Source organism: Tetranychus urticae, chromosome 1, assembly GCF_039701765.1.
Source record: "Tetranychus urticae isolate SD_2017Ah chromosome 1, NJAU_TeUrti_SD_1.0, whole genome shotgun sequence".
NCBI classification, from domain to species: Eukaryota; Metazoa; Arthropoda; class Arachnida; order Trombidiformes; family Tetranychidae; genus Tetranychus; species Tetranychus urticae.
In genome coordinates, this window is record NC_142958.1 from 26,773,958 (window position 1) to 26,798,393 (window position 24,436).

At 34.2% G+C, this 24,436-nt stretch overlaps 4 protein-coding genes and 1 pseudogene across 5 annotated transcripts; 4 read left to right on the plus strand and 1 right to left on the minus strand.

The window, feature by feature from the left end:
* The first annotated feature begins 1,374 nt into the window (after positions 1-1,374).
* Positions 1,375-3,779, plus strand: LOC107364418 (transcription factor ovo-like homolog lin-48). The gene is made up of 3 exons (XM_015931756.3): positions 1,375-1,978; positions 2,051-2,317; positions 3,075-3,779. Exons 1-3 carry the CDS (start codon positions 1,534-1,536, stop codon positions 3,353-3,355), a joined length of 993 nt encoding a protein of 330 aa, XP_015787242.2. The 5' UTR covers positions 1,375-1,533; the 3' UTR covers positions 3,356-3,779.
* A 1,363-nt stretch (positions 3,780-5,142) lies between these two features.
* LOC107364416 (uncharacterized) lies at positions 5,143-6,648 on the plus strand. Its single transcript, XM_015931753.3, has 3 exons — positions 5,143-5,748; positions 5,849-6,124; positions 6,262-6,648. Exons 1-3 carry the CDS (start codon positions 5,229-5,231, stop codon positions 6,540-6,542), a joined length of 1,077 nt encoding a protein of 358 aa, XP_015787239.2. The 5' UTR covers positions 5,143-5,228; the 3' UTR covers positions 6,543-6,648.
* Positions 6,649-6,814: 166 nt separating this feature from the next.
* Positions 6,815-12,724, minus strand: LOC107370678 (mediator of RNA polymerase II transcription subunit 23-like; annotated as a pseudogene). The gene is made up of 7 exons (XR_016197834.1): positions 12,701-12,724; positions 12,275-12,604; positions 12,108-12,203; positions 11,223-12,039; positions 8,623-9,087; positions 8,349-8,519; positions 6,815-8,090 (listed from the first exon to the last, which is right to left on the minus strand). The product of XR_016197834.1 is annotated as a mediator of RNA polymerase II transcription subunit 23-like (transcript).
* LOC107364417 (transcription factor ovo-like homolog lin-48) lies at positions 9,062-10,646 on the plus strand. Its single transcript, XM_015931754.3, has 3 exons — positions 9,062-9,718; positions 9,791-10,075; positions 10,203-10,646. Exons 1-3 carry the CDS (start codon positions 9,238-9,240, stop codon positions 10,481-10,483), a joined length of 1,047 nt encoding a protein of 348 aa, XP_015787240.2. The 5' UTR covers positions 9,062-9,237; the 3' UTR covers positions 10,484-10,646.
* A 3,669-nt stretch (positions 12,725-16,393) lies between the features above and the next one.
* Positions 16,394-18,374, plus strand: LOC107370679 (uncharacterized). Its single transcript, XM_015938647.3, has 3 exons — positions 16,394-17,286; positions 17,362-17,646; positions 17,788-18,374. Exons 1-3 carry the CDS (start codon positions 16,635-16,637, stop codon positions 18,066-18,068), a joined length of 1,218 nt encoding a protein of 405 aa, XP_015794133.2. The 5' UTR covers positions 16,394-16,634; the 3' UTR covers positions 18,069-18,374.
* Positions 18,375-24,436: the final 6,062 nt, after the last annotated feature.

Consider the following 24,436-nt stretch of genomic DNA (forward strand, 5'->3'; position numbering starts at 1 on the left):
AACGAAACGAACAATCAAGAGGACACTGACTATAGTCAAACTCAGTGCCTTTGGCAAATATTATCTGGCCATTTGATAACTTTCATCATATTAAACCATATAAGTTTCCCACAGCTTGTACGAAGCCTTCATGAATCATTGGCTGCTCGAAATTCAAAAAAGGCCGAGATCATCTAATGTGGATGCTTATAATATATTTCATTCAGAAGACTCCTCTAACAGATTTCTTACCCTTCTTCAAACTTCATGATCTACTCTACCCTGAAAAGGATCCTCTTCCTGTTCCCGATATAACTAAACCTATCTGCACTCATACTTTCGCGATCAGTTCCATTTGGATTCGTTTGTTAAAGAAAGCAGAAAATGAACCTCAAAAGATGAGCGTCCATTTCCAAATTGTCTCAGGCTTCAGTTGAATTTCTTCACCAAACTTTTATAGCCAATGATCTACCCGCCAGTTTAACGGTTGATTCTAAAATTCCTCTTATTTGTAATGCTTATTCTACCAATAGTGATTATTACAACCGAATTTTAACGATTTTATGTGACACGATTAAATGCAATATCAGAACACAATCTTGGGGAACTCTTAATATTCTCTTCGAAATGTTCATCCATCGTTTACACCACATACCTGCTCCTTATCGAGTTCTATTCTTGAACCAACTGCATTATTTAGCTAATTCACCTCATAGTAATCAAATTCAACTGCATTCATGCATGGAAAGTACAGCTTTAAAACTAATCACAGGATTAACTTCAGAACAAGTATTGCTCATCACTCAACTCAACCGATATCAAAATGAACCAAAAATAAGGATCTCTCATGACTCAGAGGAACTGAATAAAGTGTTGATTCTAACATTAGCAAGAGCCATTCATGTAACTGGTTGTGATACTTTGATGAAAAGTGCAAAGAGTTGTCCAACATCATGAATAGCACTCCTTTGTCCTTTTCCGTTACCCATTGCACTGAGTTACGTTGATGGCAGATTCTTATATTCAAACGTTTGACACCAACTTGAATGAATGGTCAAGAAGTTTCGTTACCTGGAATCATTCGTGAGACAGTGAAGATAAGACTTAAAGACTTCTTGGCCAATTTAAACCAACTCATTTTTTGATATTGCCATTGAATTGCATTGTATTTTAATAATAAACAAATTTCAAGCTGACACTTTAATTGTAATTCTCCCTTTTATCTCTATTCCTTAAAAAAACCATGAGGTTAACAACAACTTGTTTTCAACAAGTTTGAAAAATCACTATAGCTACCATTAGTAATCCTGGTTTTGTATCCAAGGTAATAGAGAGTTAAAAGAGCTAGAAAGCGGGAGAATGAAAACGAGAAAGAGAAAGAGACAGAGAAGTAGTTGTTCTCGCTAGTAAGAAAGTGGTTCATTGAGTTGCCTCAAAACTTTTGACTATTATTCATCTCCGCATCAAGACCGTTACTTTGTATTTTACCACTGTGAATAAACTCTGCCAACTCTATACAACCAAAAACAAATTTTAATTTCGTGCTACATCACAATGCCAAGGTCATTTTTAATACGTAAAAGAATGAATCTCAGGCAGTCTAACCAGCCGTCTAACCAACAGTCTAACCAACAAGCTAACCAGCAGTCTAATCAGCAGCCTAAGCAGCAATCACAGTGGCGTCCAGTTACTCCACCACCAAGTCCTGAGGATGCAAAACCATCACCATCAATGTCAACATCGTACACCTGCTCCAGTTCATCGAATACTTCATCATCATCTGATGTCAGTGAACACCAGAGTGTTGTGTTAAACCTTAAAGTGGGTCCAAAACCTATGCACCATGCAGCCAAAAAGATTAAGTCTGAACCTAAAGTTGTTGTTACTGAGGAAATGTACCAGCAGTCCGTTGAAACTGCTCGCAATAGTAAAGATGGTAGTAATGATGGGATCCCAGCTACCTTCGCTCCAAGCTTCAGGTCTCTAGCACAAAAGCTGAGTAAGTAAAACATGATTTCTTGGGCATTCATTGTTCTAACAACCAAACTAAATATTTTGTTTTTCTCAACAGAAATTCCTCTTCACATGTTTAATTCTGTCGATTTTGTTAATGGCGGCCATGGAATAAAGAATCCAGTACTGGCTGCTCAGCCAGTTATTCAACCAAATTTGGATGATCCGATGAAATGTCCAGTCTGTGATAAACAATTCAATTTGTCTCGTTTGCTTAATCGTCACCTTAAATGCCATTCAGACGTGAAACGATTTTTATGTACATTTTGTGGCAAAGGCTTTAATGATACCTTTGATCTTAAAAGGCACACCAGAACTCATACAGGTTAGTTATTTTTTAAAATTTTATTTACACTGATCTGTTTCAATGAAATTTGGGTAAAAAATTTGCAACAAGTTTTTACCAGATTGGAAAGTTTTAATGAAAGAAGCGAAAGTCGCCGTTAATTAGTCACTGGTCTTGTTAAACCAGTAAATATTTCAAGAGAAAGGGAAACGTATTTATCTATAATAGGAATCTTAGAGGTAAAAGTGAAAATCCTTTCAAGATGGTCAACTCTTTCCTTAACTAAGGCCAAAAACAGCTACAAATAAATGAAGGCAAGAAACAAGTGGAAAGGAGAAAAAGGATAAAGAAAGAATAAGCTGGCTTAAAGGAAAGAGACCAGTTTTACTGTCCATTTCTTTTATTACCCTTAGCCGTTATTTTACTTGACCATTTTCTCTTCCTTCTCTATCCACCTCCTACTCTTCCACCTTTTCAACTTTCACTTGAAATCTTTAGACTTTTTCCCCCAATTTTACTTTGTTTTCAACGTTTGGGCTAAAATCTTTTTCTTTGTAAACTCAATTTCCCAAAGTTGTTTTGCGCTCTTTTCCAAGGAAAATAAGATAAACTTTTTCTTGTTTCTTTTTTTTGCTTTCTTTAAACCCAAAAACTCTAACGAAAGAAAGAAAAGAAGTAAGAAATATAATTACCGGTCCAACCCATAAAAACTGTATCTTTGTAAATGTAAACGTTATTCCAGTAAATCTTGATTATTGCTAATTATTTCTTTTTTCTCTAATTTCTCACATAATAGGTGTTCGTCCATACAAATGTAATCATTGTGATAAATCATTTACTCAAAGATGCTCTCTCGAATCTCATACTCTTAAAGTCCATGGTATTTCGCACACATATGCATACAAGGAAAGGAGGACAAAAATATACGTTTGCGAGGCGTGTGGAAACACTACCGATAAACCGGAATCACATTATCTCCATCTTAAACAGAATCATCCTGATTCTCCTGCTTTGGCAAAATTTTACGACAAAAGACATTTCAAATTTAATGATACCAACTTTCCCTTTGCTGAATGAAAATATCAATTCCTCGATCAATTCCATTGTTATCAGTCTCATCATTTGCATCATCCACAATTTTTTTAATTTATTGACATTATTTGGATGCTATCACCATTTTTGCTGCATTTTTTACGATCTCCTTACATTTCAATTTTTTTAAACAAGAAAAAATTAACCGCTGATGACTACGATTCTGAGTAATCTGTTTAATAATTATAAGCAATCTATTGATTTTGGCTTAAAAACTGGAAACTCTATGTAAAACAATCATTAAGCTAATCTTTTCATCTATCCATTCATCTCCTCATTGACTTTTTTGAATTTTCATGTTAATTGTAAGAACATTTGTTCAATGCAAAAATATTCAAATCAATTTTTGATATGGCAATCGATTATGTTGCATTTGAACAATCGTAAAAATTAAAACCTGTTCTGTTAATTGTAATTCTCACTTTTATTTCTAATTTTGAATGACCAATCATAAAGTTGACTAAAAGCTTTGAGGATTCGCTATACCCATCGTTAGTAATTTCGAGCCCTTGTGATGGTGCAATTATCGCTAATCAACCAAACGATACTAAAAACCAGGATCCCTCAAAGCTTCGAGGAATTGAATGAAGTGTTGATCTAACATCAGCCAGAGTTATTCAATATTATTTGTATTGACTTTTGATTTTCTCCAGATTCTGATATCTTAATAAAGTGATGCACAAATCGTATTACTTTAGCTATTACCAGTGGCTGCCGATTTCGCTAATAATTTGATTGATTTGTTGTTGTACGAAACCATTCCGAGAAATACTATTGAGTTCTGAAAAAATGCTATTGGTATTGTATTAACGGCTTTACCAGAAGTAATGAGGGTTTATTTTCAACTATCCATCTGACAAATGACACCGATTCCTCAGTTTCTTCGTGAACTTCTTCGAAACATTTATTAAACCAATTTCTTTACATTGTCCATATTGTTTGTCATATTAAAAAAAGGGCAACTTAAACATTGTCCTGCAATTTCACATTCAAATTATTTTGTATTGTACTTCTTGATTCATGAGCCACATGGGTAGACACATACAAATACATGATAGAAACTCTCAGTATCATAAGCTGAATACAAATTTAAAGTTTTGCTCGCTTTTACTCTTGCATTTGACTAATTTTAATGTCATTAAGTGTTCAAAATTATAAAGCAAAGAAAAAGAATCAAATATGGATCAATTTTATTTCATTTCACTATTTAGTTTCATTGGAATCAATTCCATTTTCCAAATAATAAGAAATAGCTTTTTTTTACTTTCATTAGCCAACAAACGAAGCTTCGTTTTATAACGAATGGAAAGGTACATTACATTTTACATTTATTTTATTATCAAAAATTGTTGTATATTATCGATGAGGTTATAAATATTTTAATCCTTTGTAAACAACTTGGATTAGTGGTCAAGAGTTTTCATCACCTCAGGCTAACGGTGACACAGTGAAGATAAAATACTTAAAAAACTGACCAAATATGAAACCTTTGGTTAACACAGACGCGTGTTAAAAGAATCTCATTATTCAATCTAACTTCGAGTATAGGAAAATTGAACTTCATGAGCATTTATTCCAGTCAACTAGATTTTAAAATAATTTTATATTTACATTGGTTAATTTAACGTTGGAATAGCACTGGATATTATTGATAAGATTCTTAATTTTTTAAACATTTTCTTCGGATTAGTGATCTAGTTGTTTCAATACCTGGGGTCATTCGAGAGTAGATACAAAATAAACGGTTTAAAGTATTCATGGGCGGTGAGAATGGGCGACTATAAAATGGCTAAAAAAGTCAAAGAACCAACCATAAAAAATTTATCATCCGAGTGTGTTTGTTCAAATTCAATTCAACATGTCCAGTGTATTCGAAGCATCTCATCTAGAAAACCTCTACTTGTTAGCAGAGGTTAGCGTTCGCAGACTCGCTGAAGAGCGCGAGCTTGCCAAGTGTGATCCATCCTCTGTGTTTTATGTGCCTCAAAAATCAACCTCTTCTTATCACCAGTGCAATTCAAGTGACCATTTGATGGATTTCTCATTCTCACCATATAAATCTGAATCTGATGACGATCAGTATCAGAGTGCACCTCTCAACCTAAAAATATCTGCAGAACCAATGCAGGAAGATGTGGTTCAAGAGCCCGAACCTGAGCCAGAGCTCGACTCAGAATCAGAGTCAGAACCTGAACCTGAACGACCGGTCACCATAACAGATCTTGAGTCAGAATCAGAGTCTGAATCTGAATCTGAACGACCACTTACCATAACTGATGAAATGTACGAGCAGGCCGTTGCAACTGCTCGTAATGATGGATATGATGAAGGACGTGCAAGTTTCGCACCTGACTTGGAGTCTCTTGCTAAAAAACTAAGTAAGTTTATTCAACAATCAGTTGAAGTCAGTGATTTATTTTGCATCTCATTACTTTTGTATCTAACAATCAAACTAAATATTTTATCTTTACTCAACAGAAATTCCTCTTCGAGTGTTCCGTTCTATTGAATTTGTTAATGGAGGCCATGGAATCAAGAATCCAATCCTTTCACATGGAAAGCTTAAACCAGCTATACAGCCAAGTTTGGATGACCCCTTGAAGTGCCCAGTGTGTTCGCAACGCTTCGCCAAACCTCGATGTCTTAAGCGTCATCTTAAAAATCATTCAGACGTAAAAGAATATTTGTGTACATTTTGTGGTAAAGGCTTTAATGACACTTTTGATCTAAAAAAACATACCAGAACTCATACAGGTAAGTTATTTTATTGAAATCTTAACTTTTAACCATTTCAATGATTTTTGTTGAAAATTATGAACAATTATTCCAGTTAATCTTGATTATTGCTAATTATTTATTTTTCTCTTTTTCTCTAATTTCTGCCATAATAGGTGTTCGCCCATACAAATGTGACCATTGTGAAAAATCATTTGCTCAACGATGTTCCCTCGAATCTCATACTCGCAAAATCCATGGTATTTCGCATTCTTATGCATACAGAGAAAGGAGGACAAAATTATACGTTTGCGAAGCGTGTGGAAACACTACCGATAAACCAGAAACACATTATCTTCATCTTAAAAATAATCATCCTGATTCTCCCGCTTTGGCTAAAGTCAACGACAGACGATTTTTCAAGTTTAATGATCCTGATTTCCCCTTTGCTGAATGAAAATATCAATTCCTTACCCAATTTACACCAACTTATTTTTTTTTGATTGTGCCATATATTGCCATTGTATTATATTGGTTTGAATAATAAACAAATTTCAAGCTGACACGCTTATTGTCATTCTCACTTTCATTTCTATTCCCTAAACAACCATGAGGTTGAAAATCACCTTTATTAATCTGATTTTGAGAGGTTACTATTACATTTATTTATGAATTTTCAATTCAGGAAGAATATAGAATACAAAATGATACATAATATTATTAATATAATTACATGTTTCGGAAAATTAGTAGAAGTGTTTTTATGATTGTTATATTGAGATGGGTAATAAAACGAAGTCGCTTTTGCAAAGCAGGCCTTAGATTACGAATTTTTCCTTCAACATCATTTTTGATAGAGTCGCCAGTTATATGGTATTTCATATGGTTTAAAAGGTCAGTTATTGTATCCATAAAACGTAACTCAGTGCAAGTTTTATCAATAGTCTCGAGAAAAGAGTACAACTCGATAGTAACTTCCATAGCTCTACGTGTTCGCTCAGTATAAGGTATGAACAGTAATGTTTTGGACTAATAATTTAAAATAAAATTGCGACAGTTAGACTAGACTTAGAGTCTTTGGAGGAAAGGACAAACAATGTGAACAATAAAAAAAAATTGTTCTTCAGTTTTAATAATTGGCTTGACTCGTTCACGAAGCAATTAAAGCAATTGAATAACTTGGTTGCATTTCTGACATAGATTTATGGCTATCAGAAAAGTTCATCATTTGAAATGGTTCAGGGTGAGGTGAATAAGTTAAAAGAGGACTTTCCATCATGCTTATGATCCGATCATTGATAACAGACCAGTATGCTTCTGGTAAAGCTGTTAATACAACACCAATAGCATTGTTCCAGAACTCGATAGTATTTCTTGGAATGTATTTGTGTCCAACAACAACAAGATCAATCAAATTATTGGCAACGACATTAGCAGCCACCGGTAATGCCATATGTTCAATGCATGTAATATGAAGAGCATGAACACCAGCATTGGCAAATTCATTGAAACGCCAATCAACATGTGGAAATGGAGATTTACCTTGAAAAGTATCAACTACTCTACTAATTAGTTTAAAATAATAGTCTAATTCAGGATTCCAGGCTAAATCTTCAACAGGACGCTTCATGTAATTCAAGTATGCATCAGTAACAGCCCAGTTTGCTGGTTTAATGTCTTTAAAAGCACCAATTATGATTGAAACAAGTTTACGTCGAAGTGCAGGTCTTTCTCGCATTTTATGCTCATAATAGTGTAATGTTTCATACAAATAGGTTAATGGACGATCGTGAAATTTATAGAGGCAACCATATTTCTCTAGCAATGAGTCAATCAATGGACTTGGTGATCCTGGTGGCAGTTCAAGATAGCGATGAATGATCAAGTCAAGAACAGGTATAAAACGAAGACAAATATTGCTAAAATAAGTTGGTAGATATGAATGTTGCATATTTTGACCGCTGATATCTGCAAGTCCTTCGAAATAAAATTTTTCTGGATATTTCTGTGAAAAAAGTAATTGAAAGATTAATATTACTGATATGCGAATGAGAAATTTCAAGATGAATATCTTCTTTTAACATATCAGTGATGAAGACGAGTTCAGAAATATTTGAATGCATTTGTGGCAAGCCACATTTACGTATGTCAATGGATTTCAGAATTGAAAATACCTTAATTCATAGACAGTGAACTGAGATTTGCTTAAAAAGGAAGAAAATATTAAAATACGCTAAAAGATTAATAATAAACGATATCTTACTCTGTGTAAAGCGTGATGCTTTTCGTGCCAATTTGATTGTTTCCAGTGTTCCGGAGACATTTCTCTGACAAAATTAGCAGCTCGATTGGAAAAATCAGTCGTTTTGAGCAATCACATTTGAATGATAAACAAAGAGACTTGAGCTTCATTACCTTCGTAAGCTCTCAGAGTCTGTAAGAAAATCAAGTTAAGTAAAAACAAATTATTAAATATTAATTATAAAATTATTAATAAATAAATGGCAAAAATTAAAATTTCAAAATAAAATAATTACCAGACATAAAAGTAATCTGTCCAAAGTTATGACATGACTCTTCCAAATTAAGTCATTCAATTTATCAATATATTTAGTAACATTTTGGGTCCCACAGAGATTTGTAAATTCATTAACGAGATAGTCCACCAAGATTCTTAAATGGGAAGATAAAGCTTTGGCTCCAATTCTGTCCAAAATTTTGTATGCTATTGGATTGATTCGATCATTCTCAAGAATCATTTTCCATAAAAGACACAGAAATAACGGAGGAGTTCCTTGGATTGAAAAATGGGCGATTATATCCTTTTACTTACTCATTGTTATCCACTTTCGGTAAAACTCTTGGGCCAAAAAAAGAGCGATTGGATTGGTGGAACTAGAACTGGCCCAGGTAACATAGAGTGAGAAGAAATGGAAGATAAGAAAGAGAATCAAGAAAGATGAAGAGTGAGAGAGAGGTAAAAGAGTGAGAGGATGGGAGAAAATAGAGAGAGACAGAGAGAGTATTTATTCTCGCCAGAGAAAGTGGTTTAACAAGTTTTTTGAATATTGGTTTGTGTGTTAACTTGAAAAAAGTTAAGTTAATATTTAGTTCTGTCTCTTAAGACATAAAAAGTACTTGGTTGCCTAACAATGCCGAGAGTATTTTTAATTAAAAGACTGAATTTCAAAGAGTCTAACCACCAGTCACAGTGGAGTCCAGTTACTCCACCACCAAGTCCTGAGGACGATGTGAAAGACGATCACCGAAAGAGTGCAAGCACAAGTTGGTTATCAACTTCAGCATCTCCTGAGCCAATGTCACCGACATGTGTCGATGAAACTCTATCAAATGAGTCCAATTCACAATGTGCTATTGAAAATTCACCTTCTCCTTCGTCTTCATCCGCATCGTCAGTATCTTCAACTACGGCCTCAATTTGTCAACGAGTACCTGTAATAAAAAACTTAAATCAAAGCGATGGCCCTCTTAACTTGAAAGTATCATCTCAACCAAGAATTACCGTAACTGACAAAATGTATCAAGAGTCAATTGAAAGATCTCGTAGTGAATCTAATGGTGAGATTGAACCATCTCTTCCCCCAACAGTTCAACTTCTTGCTCAAAGACTAGGTAAGTTTTTTATCTCCATCAAATAGTTTAACTCAAATCCAACAATCAAACTAAATATTTTATTCTCAACAGGAATTTCTCTTCACATGTTTAATTCTATTGATTTCGTCAATGGAGGACATGGAATCAAGAATCCTTTACTTTTTAATGGCAATGCTGCTAAAGTTCAGCCAGTTATTCAACCAAGTGCGGATGATCCAATGAAATGTCCAATATGTGAAAAACGATTTACTTTAACTCGCTTACTCAATCGCCACCTTAAATGTCATTCAGACATCAAATGTTATTTATGCACATTTTGTGGTAAAGGCTTTAATGACACCTTTGATCTTAAAAGGCACACCAGAACTCATACAGGTAAGTTATTTTATTGTTATCTTTACTTTTGACTACTTCAATGAATTATCGTTGAAAATTATGAAACAATTATTCATTCTTGATTTTTGCTAATTTTCTCTTTTTTCTCTTATTTGTACCATAATAGGTGTTCGTCCATACAAATGTGACCATTGTGATAAATCATTCACTCAAAGATGCTCTCTCGAATCTCATACTCTTAAAGTCCATGGTATTTCGCACACATATGCATATAAAGAAAGGAGGACAAAAATTTACGTTTGCGAGGAGTGTGGAAACACTACCAATGAACCGGAATCACATTATCTCCATCTTAAACAGAATCATCCTTATTCGCCTGCTTTGACAAAATTTTACGACAAAAGACTTTTCAAATTTAATGATTCCAATTTTCCTTTTGCTGAATGAAAATATCAATTCCTCGACCATGATTGCTAAAATAAGTTGGCAGATATGAATGTTGCATCTTTTGACCGCTGATATCTGCGTGTCCTGCGGAATAAAATTTTTCTGGATATTTCTGTGAAAAAAGTAATTGAAAGATTAAAATTATTGATATGCGAATGAGAAATTTCAAGATGAATATCATTTATGTCAATGAATTTCAGAATTGAAAATACCTTAATTCATAGACAACGCATTGAGATTTTCTTGAAAAGTCTTACTATGTGTAAAGCGTGATGGTTTCTGTGCCAATTTGATTGCTTCCAGTGTTCCGGAGACATTTCTCTGACAAAATCAGCAACTCGATTGGAAAAATCAGTCCTTTTCAGCAATAACATTTGAATGAAAAACAAAGAAACTTGAGCTTCATTACCTTCGTAAGCTCTCAGAGTCTGTAAGAAAATCAAGTTAAGTAAAAACAAATTATTAATCTATGAAACGCTGAATGGTAAAATTAAAATTTCAAAATAAAATAATTACCAGACATAAAAGTAATCTGTCCAAAGTTATGACATGACTCTTCCAAATTAAATCATTCAATTTATCAATATATTTAGTAACATTCTGAGTCCCACAGAGATTTGTAAATTCATTAACGAGATAGTCCACCAAGATTCTTAAATGAGAAGATAAAGCTTTGGCTCCAAAATTTTGTATGCTATTGGATTGATTCGATCATTCTCAAGAATCATTCAAAATTGGCGGGTAGATCACTGCTCATAAAAGTTTGGTGAAGAAATTCAACATGAAGCCTGAGACAATTTGGAATCGGTCTTATCACCTTTTGAGGTTCATTTTCTGCTTTCTTTAACAAATGAATCCAAATGGAACTGATCGCGAAAGTATGAGTGCAGATAGGTTTAGTTATATCGGGACCAGTAAGAGGATCCTTTTCAGGGTAGAGTAAATCATGAAGTTTGAAGAATGGTAAGAAATCTGTTAGAGGAGTCTTCTGAATGGAACCAGAAATATATTGAAGAAGCATCCACATTAGATGATCTCGGCCTTTTTTTGAATTTCGAGCAGCCAATGATTCATGAAGGCTTCGCACAAGCTGTGGGAAATTTATATGGTTTAAATATGATGAAAGTTATCAAATGGCCAGATAGTATTTGCCAAAGGCACTGAGTTTGACTATAGTCAGTTTCCTCTTGATTGTTCGTTTCATTTTCAGACTTTTCCATTGCCAATACAATCAATGCAACCAATTGTTCTTCAAGAATAGGACAGCGGGATTTAGCTTTATTAGTCAGACTCAACATAAAGTAAATCATTTCACGAGAATAAGGCTGTTCCAAGACATATCGCAACAAGCCTATCTGAGGTCTTGTAAGCTCGTTGTTATAAGGTAAAAGACCTTTGAGGTCGAATGCGGCTGTGGCTGCATTCAATTGCCAAGATTGGTTTAAGGTTGAGGAATATCCAACAATTGGTAAGAGCTTGGAACGATTAATGATTGAAACCATCTGAGCAACAGGACGGAAGCTTTCCACAAAAGCCGAAAATAAATCAGCGAATTTCTGAAAATATCAATAAATCATGAGAAAATTTCAAATCTATTTTTAAGAAAGATTTTAATACTGCTTACCCAATGCATCCATTTGTCAGATTTTTTCTTAATTTCATCAAAAGCTAGATAGGCTGGCAATACTGAAGAGTTTCGGTTCAAGGCATAATCCAAGACCTAAGAATGTGAATATAGATGATGCGATTATAAAAACAAATTAAAACAAATCTTTAATAATAAATATTTACCTTACGCATAACATCTAATTGCGGTAGCATAGCAATATTTGCCTCAATGGGAATTGTGTGGATTTTCTCGATCATAAATCTGATTATATCTCTGACACCTTTATAGTCCACTTGAGAAATTACTCGATGAATTAACTCGAAAGATTGGCAAAAAAATATTTGCTTATTGAAATGAAGATGTTCACAATTGAGAATGGCTTCACAAACAGATCTGAGGAACTGAGCCGGACAAACCGGACAATATTTACATTGGTTGCTTAACGTTGGAATAGCACTGTATATTATTGATAAGACTCTTAATACTTTAATCCTTTCCTTCGGATTAGTGATCTAGAGGTTTCGATACCTGGGGTCATGCGGGAGTAGAGGCGAAATAAACGGTTTAAACCATTAATGGGCGGTGAGAATGGGCGACTATAAAAGGGCTAAAAAATTCAAAGAGCCAACCATTAAAAATTCATCGATCGACTAAGTTAGTTGAAATATCAGTGAAAATGTCTAGTCAATTCATCCCTTCTCCTCTTGACGTGTTAGCTGAGGCTAGTGTTCAAAGACTTGCTGAAGAGCGAGAGAAAGCCAAATTTGATCCATCCTCAGTGTTTTATGGGCTTGGACAATCACCGTCTTCTTCATATCAACCAAGTGCCTCAAGTTACGATGCAATGGATACCACTAGTGAGGCTGATGACAGTCAACTCTTGGATTCATCGTTTTGTGAATATCAACAATCATTCTTACACGACGTTTGGGAAACTTCAGATGACGATATATTCAAATCTGATCCATCTTCAGTGTTTTATGTGCCTGAACAATCACCGTCTTCTTCTTATCAACCGAGTACCCTAAGTGACGAGGGAATGAATACCACTAGTGATTCTGATGACATTCAAGACCTGGAATCATCGTTTTGTGAATATAAACAATCATTCTTATACGACATTTACGGCACTTCAGATGACGATTCTTTGGACTCGACATTTTCATCATGCAAATCTGATATCACATTGGACCTTGAAGTCAATAGTATTTCGCACACATACAAGGAAAGGAGGAGAATAAAAATTTACATTTGTGAAGAGTGTGGATACACTACCAATCAACCGGAATCTTATTATCCTCATGTTAAACAGAATCATCCTGATTCGCATGCTTTGGAAAAATCTTACGACTTTGGCACTTCAGATGACGATTCTTTGGACTCGACATTTTCATCATGCAAATCTGATATCACATCGGACCTTGAAGTCAATGGCATTTCGCACACATATCCATACAAGGAAAGGAGGAGGATAAAAATTTTTATTTGCGAAGCGTGTGGAAACAGAACCAATGAACCGGAATTACATTATCTCCATCTTTTACAGAATCATCCTTATTCTCCTGCTTTGGAAGAATTTTTCGACTAAAAACATTTCAAGTTCAATGATACCAATTTTCCTTTTGCTGAATGAAAATATCAATTTCTTTGCCAATTCATGTAAACTCACTTTATTGTACTCCCTTGTATTATTTTTTATCTGATTAATAAACAAATTTCAAACTGATACGTTAATTGCTTTTCTCACTTTTATTCCTACTCCTTGAGTTGCCAATCATGAGGTTGACTAAAAGTTTTGCGAATTCACTAAAGTCATCGTTGGTAATGTCATTTTGAGCCTGTTGTGTTGGTACAATTAGTATTGTAAAAGAGAGAAAAGAAAAAAGCAGAAAAGTACTCATTCTAGTGCCCAAATTGTGGTTCATTGATTTAACACATAAACCTTTGTAACCAAAAATGAACACAAACTAACTGAGCTAAATACAGGATTCACTGATTTTTAGAATGGGCACTGATCGCTCATGATGTCATGCTCATCTCTCAACTTAACTGATGTCAAAAACAGGCTTTCTCATGATTTTGAGGAATTGAATAAAGTTTTGATGCAATATCAGCCAGAGTAATTCAATATTATTTGTTACTTTTTATTTGCTTAAGATTCTGATATCTTATTAATGTAACGCACACATCATATTACTTAAGCCATTAACAGTGGCTGCCGATGTCGTCGCTGATAATTTGACTGATCTGTCGTTTATCACAAAACAATTCCAATAATTTCCTTTGAGTTCTGGAACAATGCTATTGTTGTTGTGCTTTACCAGAAGCAATCATGGTTTATTATCAATTATCAATCTGACAAATCATAACGATCCCTCAGTTTCTTCATGAACTTCGGCACAACAATTATTACACCAATTCATTTTCATTGTCCATATTGTTTGTCATATAAAAAACGGAAACTTAAACATTTTTCTGTAAAAGTTTTTCTCGATTTTACTTTTGGATTTGACTAATTTTAGTGTCATTAAGTGTCCAAAGACATAAAAGAAAGAAAAAAAATCTAATATGAATCAGTTTTATTTCATTTCACTATTTGTTTCATTGAAATCAATTCCATTTTCCAAATAATATGATTTTTTTTGCATTTTACTAACATATCCGGAATAAAAATGATAACAACTTTACAGTCACCATAACTAGAGATCCACTTTTCGGAATATTATCAAATTTTTCATGTGTGTTTTTGAAAGTATGAAGAAGTTAAATTCAAAAAATCAAAGCGATATTCTTACTAGAATTTAAAATATTGTAGTTTAAATAGAAGCAAGTTTCTAAAATTTGTGCCGACTATGAGAAAAATTAATGGACCATTTTGACCAACACTAGAGGGCGCTAGTCAAAAATTATTTGAGTTATTTCGCATTCTTATGCATACAGAGAAAGGAGGTCTAAATTGTACGTTTGCGAAGCGTGTGGAAACACTACCAATAAACCAGAAACACATTATCTCCATCTTAAAAATAATCATCCTGATTCTCCCGCTTTGGATAAAGTCAACGACAGGCGATTTTTCAAGTTTAATGATCCTGATTTCCCCTTTGCTGAATGAAAATATCAATTCCTTACCCAATTTACACCAACTTATTTTTTTTTGATTGTGCCATATATTGCCATTGTATTATATTGGTTTGACAAATTTCAAACTGACACGTTAATTGTCGTTCTCACTTTTATTTCTACAAACAGAGACCCTAAAATCAATCCATATTTAATGTGTCAAATCAATGTAAACCAATGTCCATAAAACGTAACTCAGTGCAATTTTTATCAATAGTCTCGAGGAAAGAGTACAACTCGATAGTAACTTCCATAGCTCTACGTGTTCGCTCAGCATAAAGTTAATCATTTGAAATGGTTCAAAATGAGGTGAATAAGTTAAAAGAGGACTTTCCATCATGCTTATGATCCGATCATTGATAACAGACCAGTATGCTTCTGGTAAAGCTGTTAATACAACACCAATTGCATTGTTCCAGAACTCGATAGTATTTCTTGGAATGTATTTGTGACCAACAACTACAAGATCAATCAAATTATTGGCAACGACATTGGCAGCCACTGGTAATGCCATGAGTTCAATGCATGTAATATGAAGAGCATGAACACCAGCATTGGCAAATTCATTGAAACGCCAATCAACATGTGGAAATGGAGATTTACCTTGAAAAGTATCAACTACACTACTGATCAGTTTGAAATAATAGTCTAATTCAGGATTCCAGGCTAAATCTTCAACAGGACGCTTCATGTAATTCAAGTATGCATCAGTAATAGCCCAGTTTGCTGGTTTAATGTCTTTAAAGTATTACAAAAGTGGTTTTCGAAATGATGCAAACCTGAAACCGTTGGGCTGTCCTTGTTGTTACTCAATGATTTACAGTTATGAAAATTAATGTTCATTGAGGAAAACCGTTTGTGAATCAAAGTTTTTATTATTATCTCCCAATTAGCCATTCACAATTAGTTAATTGTTTACCATTATAAGTTATAGCGATACTTTCTCCTGATAGGTTATCCACTGTAAAGTAAAATTGGTGATTTTGTTTTTTTAAGGGTAAAAACTCTTGGGCCAAAAAAAGAGCGATTGGATTGGTGGAACTAGAACTGGCCCAGGTAACATAGAGTGAGAAGAAATGGAAGATAAGAAAGAGAGGTAAAAGATTAAGAGGATGGAGAAAATAGAGAGAGACAGAGAAAGTATTTATTCTCGCCAGAGAAAGTGGTTTAACAGTTAGTTGAATATTGGTTTGTGTGTTAACTTGAAAAAAGTTAGAAAGTTAAGAAACAGTGAAGAAACTCTGTCAACTCTTTCCAATCAACAATCTTAATTCAAACAATTTAGTGCTTCTGTCTCTTAAGCTTTACAATTTTCTAACTGCTCTTTTATGAGCTTCTTCTGATTTTGTTTGCTAAAATCATATTTTCTGTTCCTCTGTTTAAGACTCAACAAGTACTTAACGTATTCTTGGTTGCCTTACAATGCCGAAAGCATTTTTAATTAAAAAACAGAATCTCAAAGAGTCTAATCCCCAGTCACAGTGGCGTCCAGTTACTCCACCAACAAGTCCTGAGGACGATGTGAAAGACGATCAACGAAAGAGTTCAAGCTCATCTAAGCAACCGGGTAATCAAGCGACCTCATCATCTAAACCATGTTCAACGGCATCTTCATCAACTTCGTTAAGTTCATCATCTCAACCATTAGATTTATCTGAGGCTTCCTCATCAAGAGCAGAGTCAACTTCATCCAATTTATCATCGGTTCCATCTTCATGTTACACAGCAGAGTCAAACAATTTTAAAGAGCAATCATTCCCAAGTTGCAGCTCATCAGTAGCACCGTCACCATTTAATCGAGTTTCTTCATCTTCACCATCAAATTCACCTTCTCCTTCGTCTTCATCCACTTCGTCAGTATCTTCAACTACGGCCTCAATTTGTCAAAGAGTATCTGTAATCAAAAACTTAAACCAAAGCGATGGCCCTCTTAACTTGAAAGTATCATCTCAACCAAGAATTACCGTAACTGACAAAATGTATAAAGAGTCAATTGAAAGATCTCGTATTGAATCAAATGGTGAGATTGAACCATCTCTTCCCCCAACAGTTCAACTTCTTGCTCAAAGACTAGGTAAGTTTTTTATCTCCATCAAATAGTTTAACTCAAATCCAACAATCAAACTAAATATTTTATTATTTTCAACAGGAATTCCTCTTCACATGTTTAATTTTATTGATTTCGTGAATGGAGGACATGGAATCAAGAATCCTTTACTTTCTGATGGCAATGCTGCTAAAGTTCAGCCAGTTATTCAACCAAGTTTGGATGATCCAATGAAATGTCCAATATGTGAAAAACGCTTCCCTTTAACTCGTTTACTCAATCGCCACCTTAAATGTCATTCAGACATAAAACGCTATTTATGCACATTTTGTGGCAGAGGCTTTAATGACACTTTTGATCTTAAAAGGCACACCAGAATTCATACAGGTTAGTTATTTTATTGAAATCTCAACTTTTAACCATTTCAATGATTTTTGTTCAAAATTATGAAACAATCATTCCAGTTAATCTTGATTATTGCTAATTATTAATATCTCTTTCTTTTTTTTCTATTTTCTCACATAATAGGTGTTCGTCCATACAAATGTAATCATTGTAATAAATCATTTACTCAAAGATGTTCCCTTGAATCTCATACTCGCAAAGTCCATGGTATTTCGCACCAATATGCATACAGAGAAAGGAGGACTAAATTGTACGTTTGCGAGGCGTGTGGAAACACTGCCAATAAAGCGGAATCACATTATCTCCATCTTAAACAGAATCATCCTGATTCTCCTGCTTTGGCAAAATTTTACGACAAAAGATTTTTCAAGTTTAATGATACCAACTTTCCCTTTGCTGAATGAAAATATCAATTACTCGATCAATTCCATTGTTATCAGTCTCATCATTTGCATCAACCTCAATTTTTTTAATTTATTGACATTATTTGGATGCTATCACCATTTTTGCGGCATTTTTTTACGATCTCCTTACATCTCAATTTTTTTAAACATGAAAAAATTCACCGCTGATGACTACGATTCTGAGTAATCTGTTCATTAATTTTAAGCAATCTATTGATTTTGGCTTAAAAACTTGTAACTCTATGTAAAACACATTTCAGACATTTCAAATTTAATTATACTGATTTTCCTTTTGCTGAATGAAAATATCGATTCCTCGACCATAATTTATCATTAATCTTTTGCATTATTATTAAACTCGACCATTTTCATTACCTCGGATCAACCGTGACACTGAAGATAAAAGACTTAAAAAGCTACTCAAATATTAAAACATGCTTTTCGTGCCAATTTGATTGCTTCCAGTGTTCCGGAGACATTTCTCTGACAAAATCAGCAACTCGATTGGAAAAATCAGTCGTTTTGAGCAATAACATTTGAATGATAAACAAAGAGACTTGAGCTTCATTACCTTCGTAAGCTCTCAGAGTCTGTGAGAAAATCAAGTTAAGTAAATACAAATTATTAATATACAAAATATAAAACGCAAATAAATAAATGGCAAAAATTAAAATTTCAAAATAAAATAATTACCAGACATAAAAGTAATCTGTCCAAAGTTATGACATGACTCTTCCAAATTAAATCATTCAATTTATCAATATATTTAGTAACATTCTGAGTCCCACAGAGATTTGTAAATTCATTAACGAGATAGTTCACCAAGATTCTTAAATGAGAAGATAAAGCTTTGGCTCCAATTCTGTCCAAAATTTTGTATGATATTGGATTGATTCGGCCATTCTCAAGAATCATTTCAAACTGGCGGGTAGATCATTTCTCATAAAAGTGAAGCCTGAGACAATTTGGAATTGGTCTTATCATCTTTTGAGGTCCATTTTCTGCTTTCTTTAACAAATGAATCCAAATGAAACTGATCGCGAAAGTATGAGTGCAGATAGGTTTAGTTATATCGGGACCAGTAAGAGGATCCTTTTCAGGGTAGAGTAAATCATGAAGTTTGAAGAAGGGTAAGAAATCTGTTAGAGGAGTCTTCTGAATGGAACCAGAAATATATTGAAGAAGCATCCACATTAGATGATCTCGGCCTTTTTTGAATTTCGAGCAGCCAATGATTCATGAAGGCTTCGCACAAGCTGTGGGAAACTTATATGGTTTAATATGATGAAAGTTATCAAATGGCCAGATAGTATTTGCCAAAGGCACTGAGTTTGACTATAGTCAGTTTCCTCTTGATTGTTCGTTTCGTTTTCAGACTTTTCCATTGCCAATACAATCAATGCAACCAATTGTTCTTCAAGAATAGGACAGCGGGATTTAGCTTTATTAGTCAGACTCAACATAAAGTAAATCATTTCACGAGAATAAGGCTGTTCCAAGACATATCGCAACAAGCCTATCTGAGGTCTTGTAAGCTCGTTGTTATAAGGTAAAAGGCCTTTGAGGTCGAATGCGGCTGTGGCTGCATTCAATTGCCAAGATTGGTTTAAGGTTGAGGAATATCCAACAATTGGTAAGAGCTTGGAACGATTAATGATTGAAACCATCTGAGCAACAGGACGGAAGCTTTCCATGGATGGATACCACCAGTGATTCGTATGATTCCGATGACAATAAATACTGCAAATCATTTAGTTATGTGGTTGTACAACCCGCAGCTTCACACGACGATTCGGACACTTCAGATGACGATTCATTGGACACGACATTTTCATCATACAAATCTGATATCCCGTTGGACCTTAGAGTAAGGCCGTCCGCTCCAATGTGACCATTGTTATAAATCATTTACTCAAAGATATTACCTTGAATCTCATACTTTTAAAGTCCATGGTATTTCGCACATATATGCATACAAGGAAAGGAGGAGGATAAAAATTTACATTTGCGAGGATACACTACCAAGCAACCGGACTCTTTTTATCTCCATGTTTTACAGAATCATCCTGATTCGCCTGCTTTGGCAAAATTTTATGACAAAAGACATTTCAAGTTCAATGATACCAACTTTCCCTTTGCTGAATGAAAATATCAATTTCTTGGCCAATTTAACTCAACTCACTTAATGATACTGCCCTTGTATTATATTTGATCTGAATAATAAACAAATTTTAATTGCAAACGTTAATTGCATTTGTCACTTTTATTTCTACTCTTTGTGTTACCAATCATGAGGTTGCCTAAAAGCTTCGAGCATTTGCTATAGCAATCGTTAGTAATTTTGACCCTGTTTTGTTGGTACAATTAGTACTGTAGAGAAGAGAAAAGAAAAACGCAGAAAAGTACTCATTCTAGTTCTTAAGAAATGTGGTTCATTGATTTAACCCATAAATTTTGTAAACAAAAATGAACACAAACTAAATAAGCTAAACACAGGGTTCACTGATTTTTAGGATGTCCACTGATCGCTCATGATGTATTGCTCATCACTCAACTCAACCGATACCAAAAACTCTCATTACTCCGAGGAATAAATAAAGTGTTGATTTAACATCAACCAGAGTCATTCAATATTATTTGTATTAACTTTTGCTTAAAGATTCTGATCTGATTTCGATATCTTAATAAAGTAACGCACACATAAAATTACTTAAGCCGTGGCTGCCGACGTCGTCACATATGATCTGACTGATCTGTTGTTGTTTATCACAAAACCATTCCAATAATTTCCTTTGAGATCTGAAACGCTGCTGTTGTAATTGTATTTACTACTTTACCAGAAGCAATCATAATTTATCATCAAGTATCAATCTGACAGCAATCACAGCGATTCCTCAGTTTTCTCGTGAACAAGTTAAAACAATTTCTTTTCATTGTCCATATTTTTTGTAATATAAAAACGGCAACTTAAACATTTTTCTGTAAAAGTTTTTCTCGATTTTACTCTTGGATTTGACTAATTTTAGTGTCATTAAGTGTCCAAAGTTATAAAGGAAAGAAAAAGAATCCAATACCAATCAATTTTATTTAATTTCATTATTTAGTTTCATTGAAATCAATTCCATTTTCCAAATAATATTATTTTTTTTTGCATTTTTATTAGCCAAAGAACGAAGCTTCGTTTTGTGACGAATGGATAGGCCAGTATATTTACATTTATTCATTTTACTATAAAAAATTATTGTACTTTTTGTATCGTATATTCTAATTATGCTAATCCTTTGATAAAAACTTGGATTAGTGGTCAAGAGTTTTCATTACCTCGGGCTAACGGTGAAACAGTGAAGATAAAATACTTAAAAAACTGACCAAATATGAAACCTTTGGATTACCCAGACGAACGCGTGTTAAAAGAATCTCATCATTCAATCAAACTTCGAATAATACAAAACTGAACTTCATGAAAGAGTAGCATTTATCCCAATCAACTAGATTTTAAAATAATTTAATATTTACGTCAGTTGATTGAACGGTGGAATAGCACTGTATATTATCGATAAGACGATTAATATTTTAATCCTTTCCTTCGGATTAGTGATCTAGAGGTTTCGATACCTGGGGTCATGCGGGAGTAAAGGCAAAATAAACGGTTTAAACCATTCATGGGCGGTGAGAATGGGCGACTATAAAAGGGCTAAAAAAGTCAAAGAACCAACCATTAAAAATTCATCGATCGACTAAGTTAGTTGAAATATCAGTGAAAATGTCTAGTCAATTTATCCCTTCTCCTCTTGACGTGTTAGCTGAGGCTAGTGTCCAAAGACTTGCTGAAGAGCGAGAGAAAGCCAAATTTGATCCATCCTCAGTGTTTTATGGGCTTGGACAATCACCTTCTTCTTCGCACCAACCAAGTACCTCAAGTGACGATGCAATGGATACCACTAGTGAGGCTGATGACAGTCAACTCTTGGAATCATCGTTTTGTGAATATCAACAATCATTCTTATACGACGGTTACGGCACTTCAGATGACGATTCTTTGGAGTCGACATTTTCATCATTCAAATCTGATATCACGTTGGACCTTAAAGTCCATCCTATTCCGCACAAATCTGATTACAAGGAAAGGAAGAGGACAAAAATTTACATTTGTGAAGAGTGTGGATACACTACCAAGCAACCGGAATCTTATTATCCTCATGTTAAACAGATGCATCCTGATTCGCATGCTTTGGAAAAATCTTACGACTGGGGCACTTCAGATGACGATTCTTTGGACTCGACATTTTCATCATGCAAATCTGATATCACTTTGGACCTTGAAGTCAATGGTCTTTCGCACACATATGAATACAAGGAAAGGAGGAGGATAAAAATTTACATTTGCGAGGAGTGTGGATACACTACTAAGCAACCGGACTCTTATTATCTCCATGTTTTACAGAATCATCCTGATTCTCCTGCTTCGGAAGAATTTTGCGACTAAAGACATTTCAAGTTCAATGATTCCAATTTTACTTTTTCTGAACAAAAATATCAATTTCTTTGCCAATTTATGTAAACTCACTTTATTGTACTCCCTTGTATTATATTTGATCTGAACAATAAACAAATTTAAAACTGATACGTTAATTGCTTTTCTCACTTTTATTCCTACTCCTTGAGTTGCCAATCATGAGGTTGACTAAAAGGTTTGCGAATTCACTAAAGTCATCATTAGTAATTTCGAGCCTGTTGTGTTGGTAAAATTCGTACTGTAGAAGAGAGATAAGAAAAACCCAGAGAAGTACTCATTCTAGTGCCTAAGAAATGTGATTTAATGATTTAATACATAAATCTTTGTAACCAAAAATGAACACAAACAAATTGAGCTAAATACAGGATTCACTGATTTTTAGAATGGGCACTGATCGCTCATGATGTGTTGCTCATTACTCAACTCAACCGATGTCAAAAACCAGGCTCTCTCATGATTTTGAGGAATTGAATAAAGTTTTGATGCAATATCATCCAGAGTCATATAATATTATTTGTGACAACTTTTTATTTGCTTAAAGATGCTAATATCTTAATAAAGTAACACACACATCATTTTACTTAAGCCATTACCAGTGGCTGCCGATGTCGCCGCTAATAATTTGACTGATCTGTTGTTGTTTATCACAAAACCAATTCAATAATTTCCTTTGAGTTCTGGAAAAATGCTATTGTTGTTGTGCTTTACCAGAAGCAATCATGGTTTATTATCAAGTACCAATCAGACAAAGCATAACGATTCCTCAGTTTCTTCGTAAACAAGTTAAAACAATTTCTTTTCATTGTTCATATTTTTTGTAATATAAAAACGGCAACTTAAACATTTTTCTGTAAAAGTTTTTCTCGATTTTACTCTTGGATTTGACTAATTTTAGTGTCATTAAGTGTGCAAAGTTATAAAGCAAAGAAAAAGAATCCAATACCAATCAATTTTATTTAATTTCATTATTTAGTTTCATTGAAATCAATTCCATTTTCCAAATAATATTATTTTTTTTTGCATTTTTATTAGCCAAAGAACGAAGCTTCGTTTTGTGACGAATGGATAGGCCAGTATATTTACATTTATTCATTTTACTATAAAAAATTATTGTATATTATCGATGAGGTTCTAAACATTTCAATCCTTTGAAAAAAACTCGAATTAGTGGTCAAGAGTTTTCATTACTTCATTCTTAATATTTTAACATTTTCTTCGGATTAGTGATCTAGAGTTTTCGATACCTGGGGTCATTCGGGAGTAGATGCAAAATAAACGGTTTAAACCATTCATGGGAGATGCGAATGGGCGACTATAAAAGGGCTAAAAAAGTCAAAGAACCAACCATAAAAAATTCATCGATCGACTAAGTTTGTTGAAATATCATTAAAAATGTCTGTTCAATTTGTACCTTCTCCTCTTTACGTGTTAGCAGAAATTAGCTCCCAGAGACTCGCAGAAGAGCGGGAGAAAGCCAGAACTGATCCATCTTCAGTGTTTTATGGGCCTGGACAAATAACCCCGTCATACTATGAGCCGAGTACCTCAAGCGACGAGTCAATGGATTTTACTAATGATGCACACGACGCTAATGCCAGTCAATATCCTAACTCAGTGTTTTGTGAGGATGGAATGTCAACAAATTCATCTTACGATTCGGAAACCTCCGAAGATTTTTTGGATTCCACATCTTCAGCATACAGTTCTGAGAATAGCGATATGGAGGATATCCCTTTAGACCTTAGAGTGAGGTCATCCTTATAAATGTGACCATTGTGAAAAATCTTTACTCAAAGATGTGTCCTCGAATCTCATACTCTTACGGTCCATGGTATTTCGCATACATATGCTT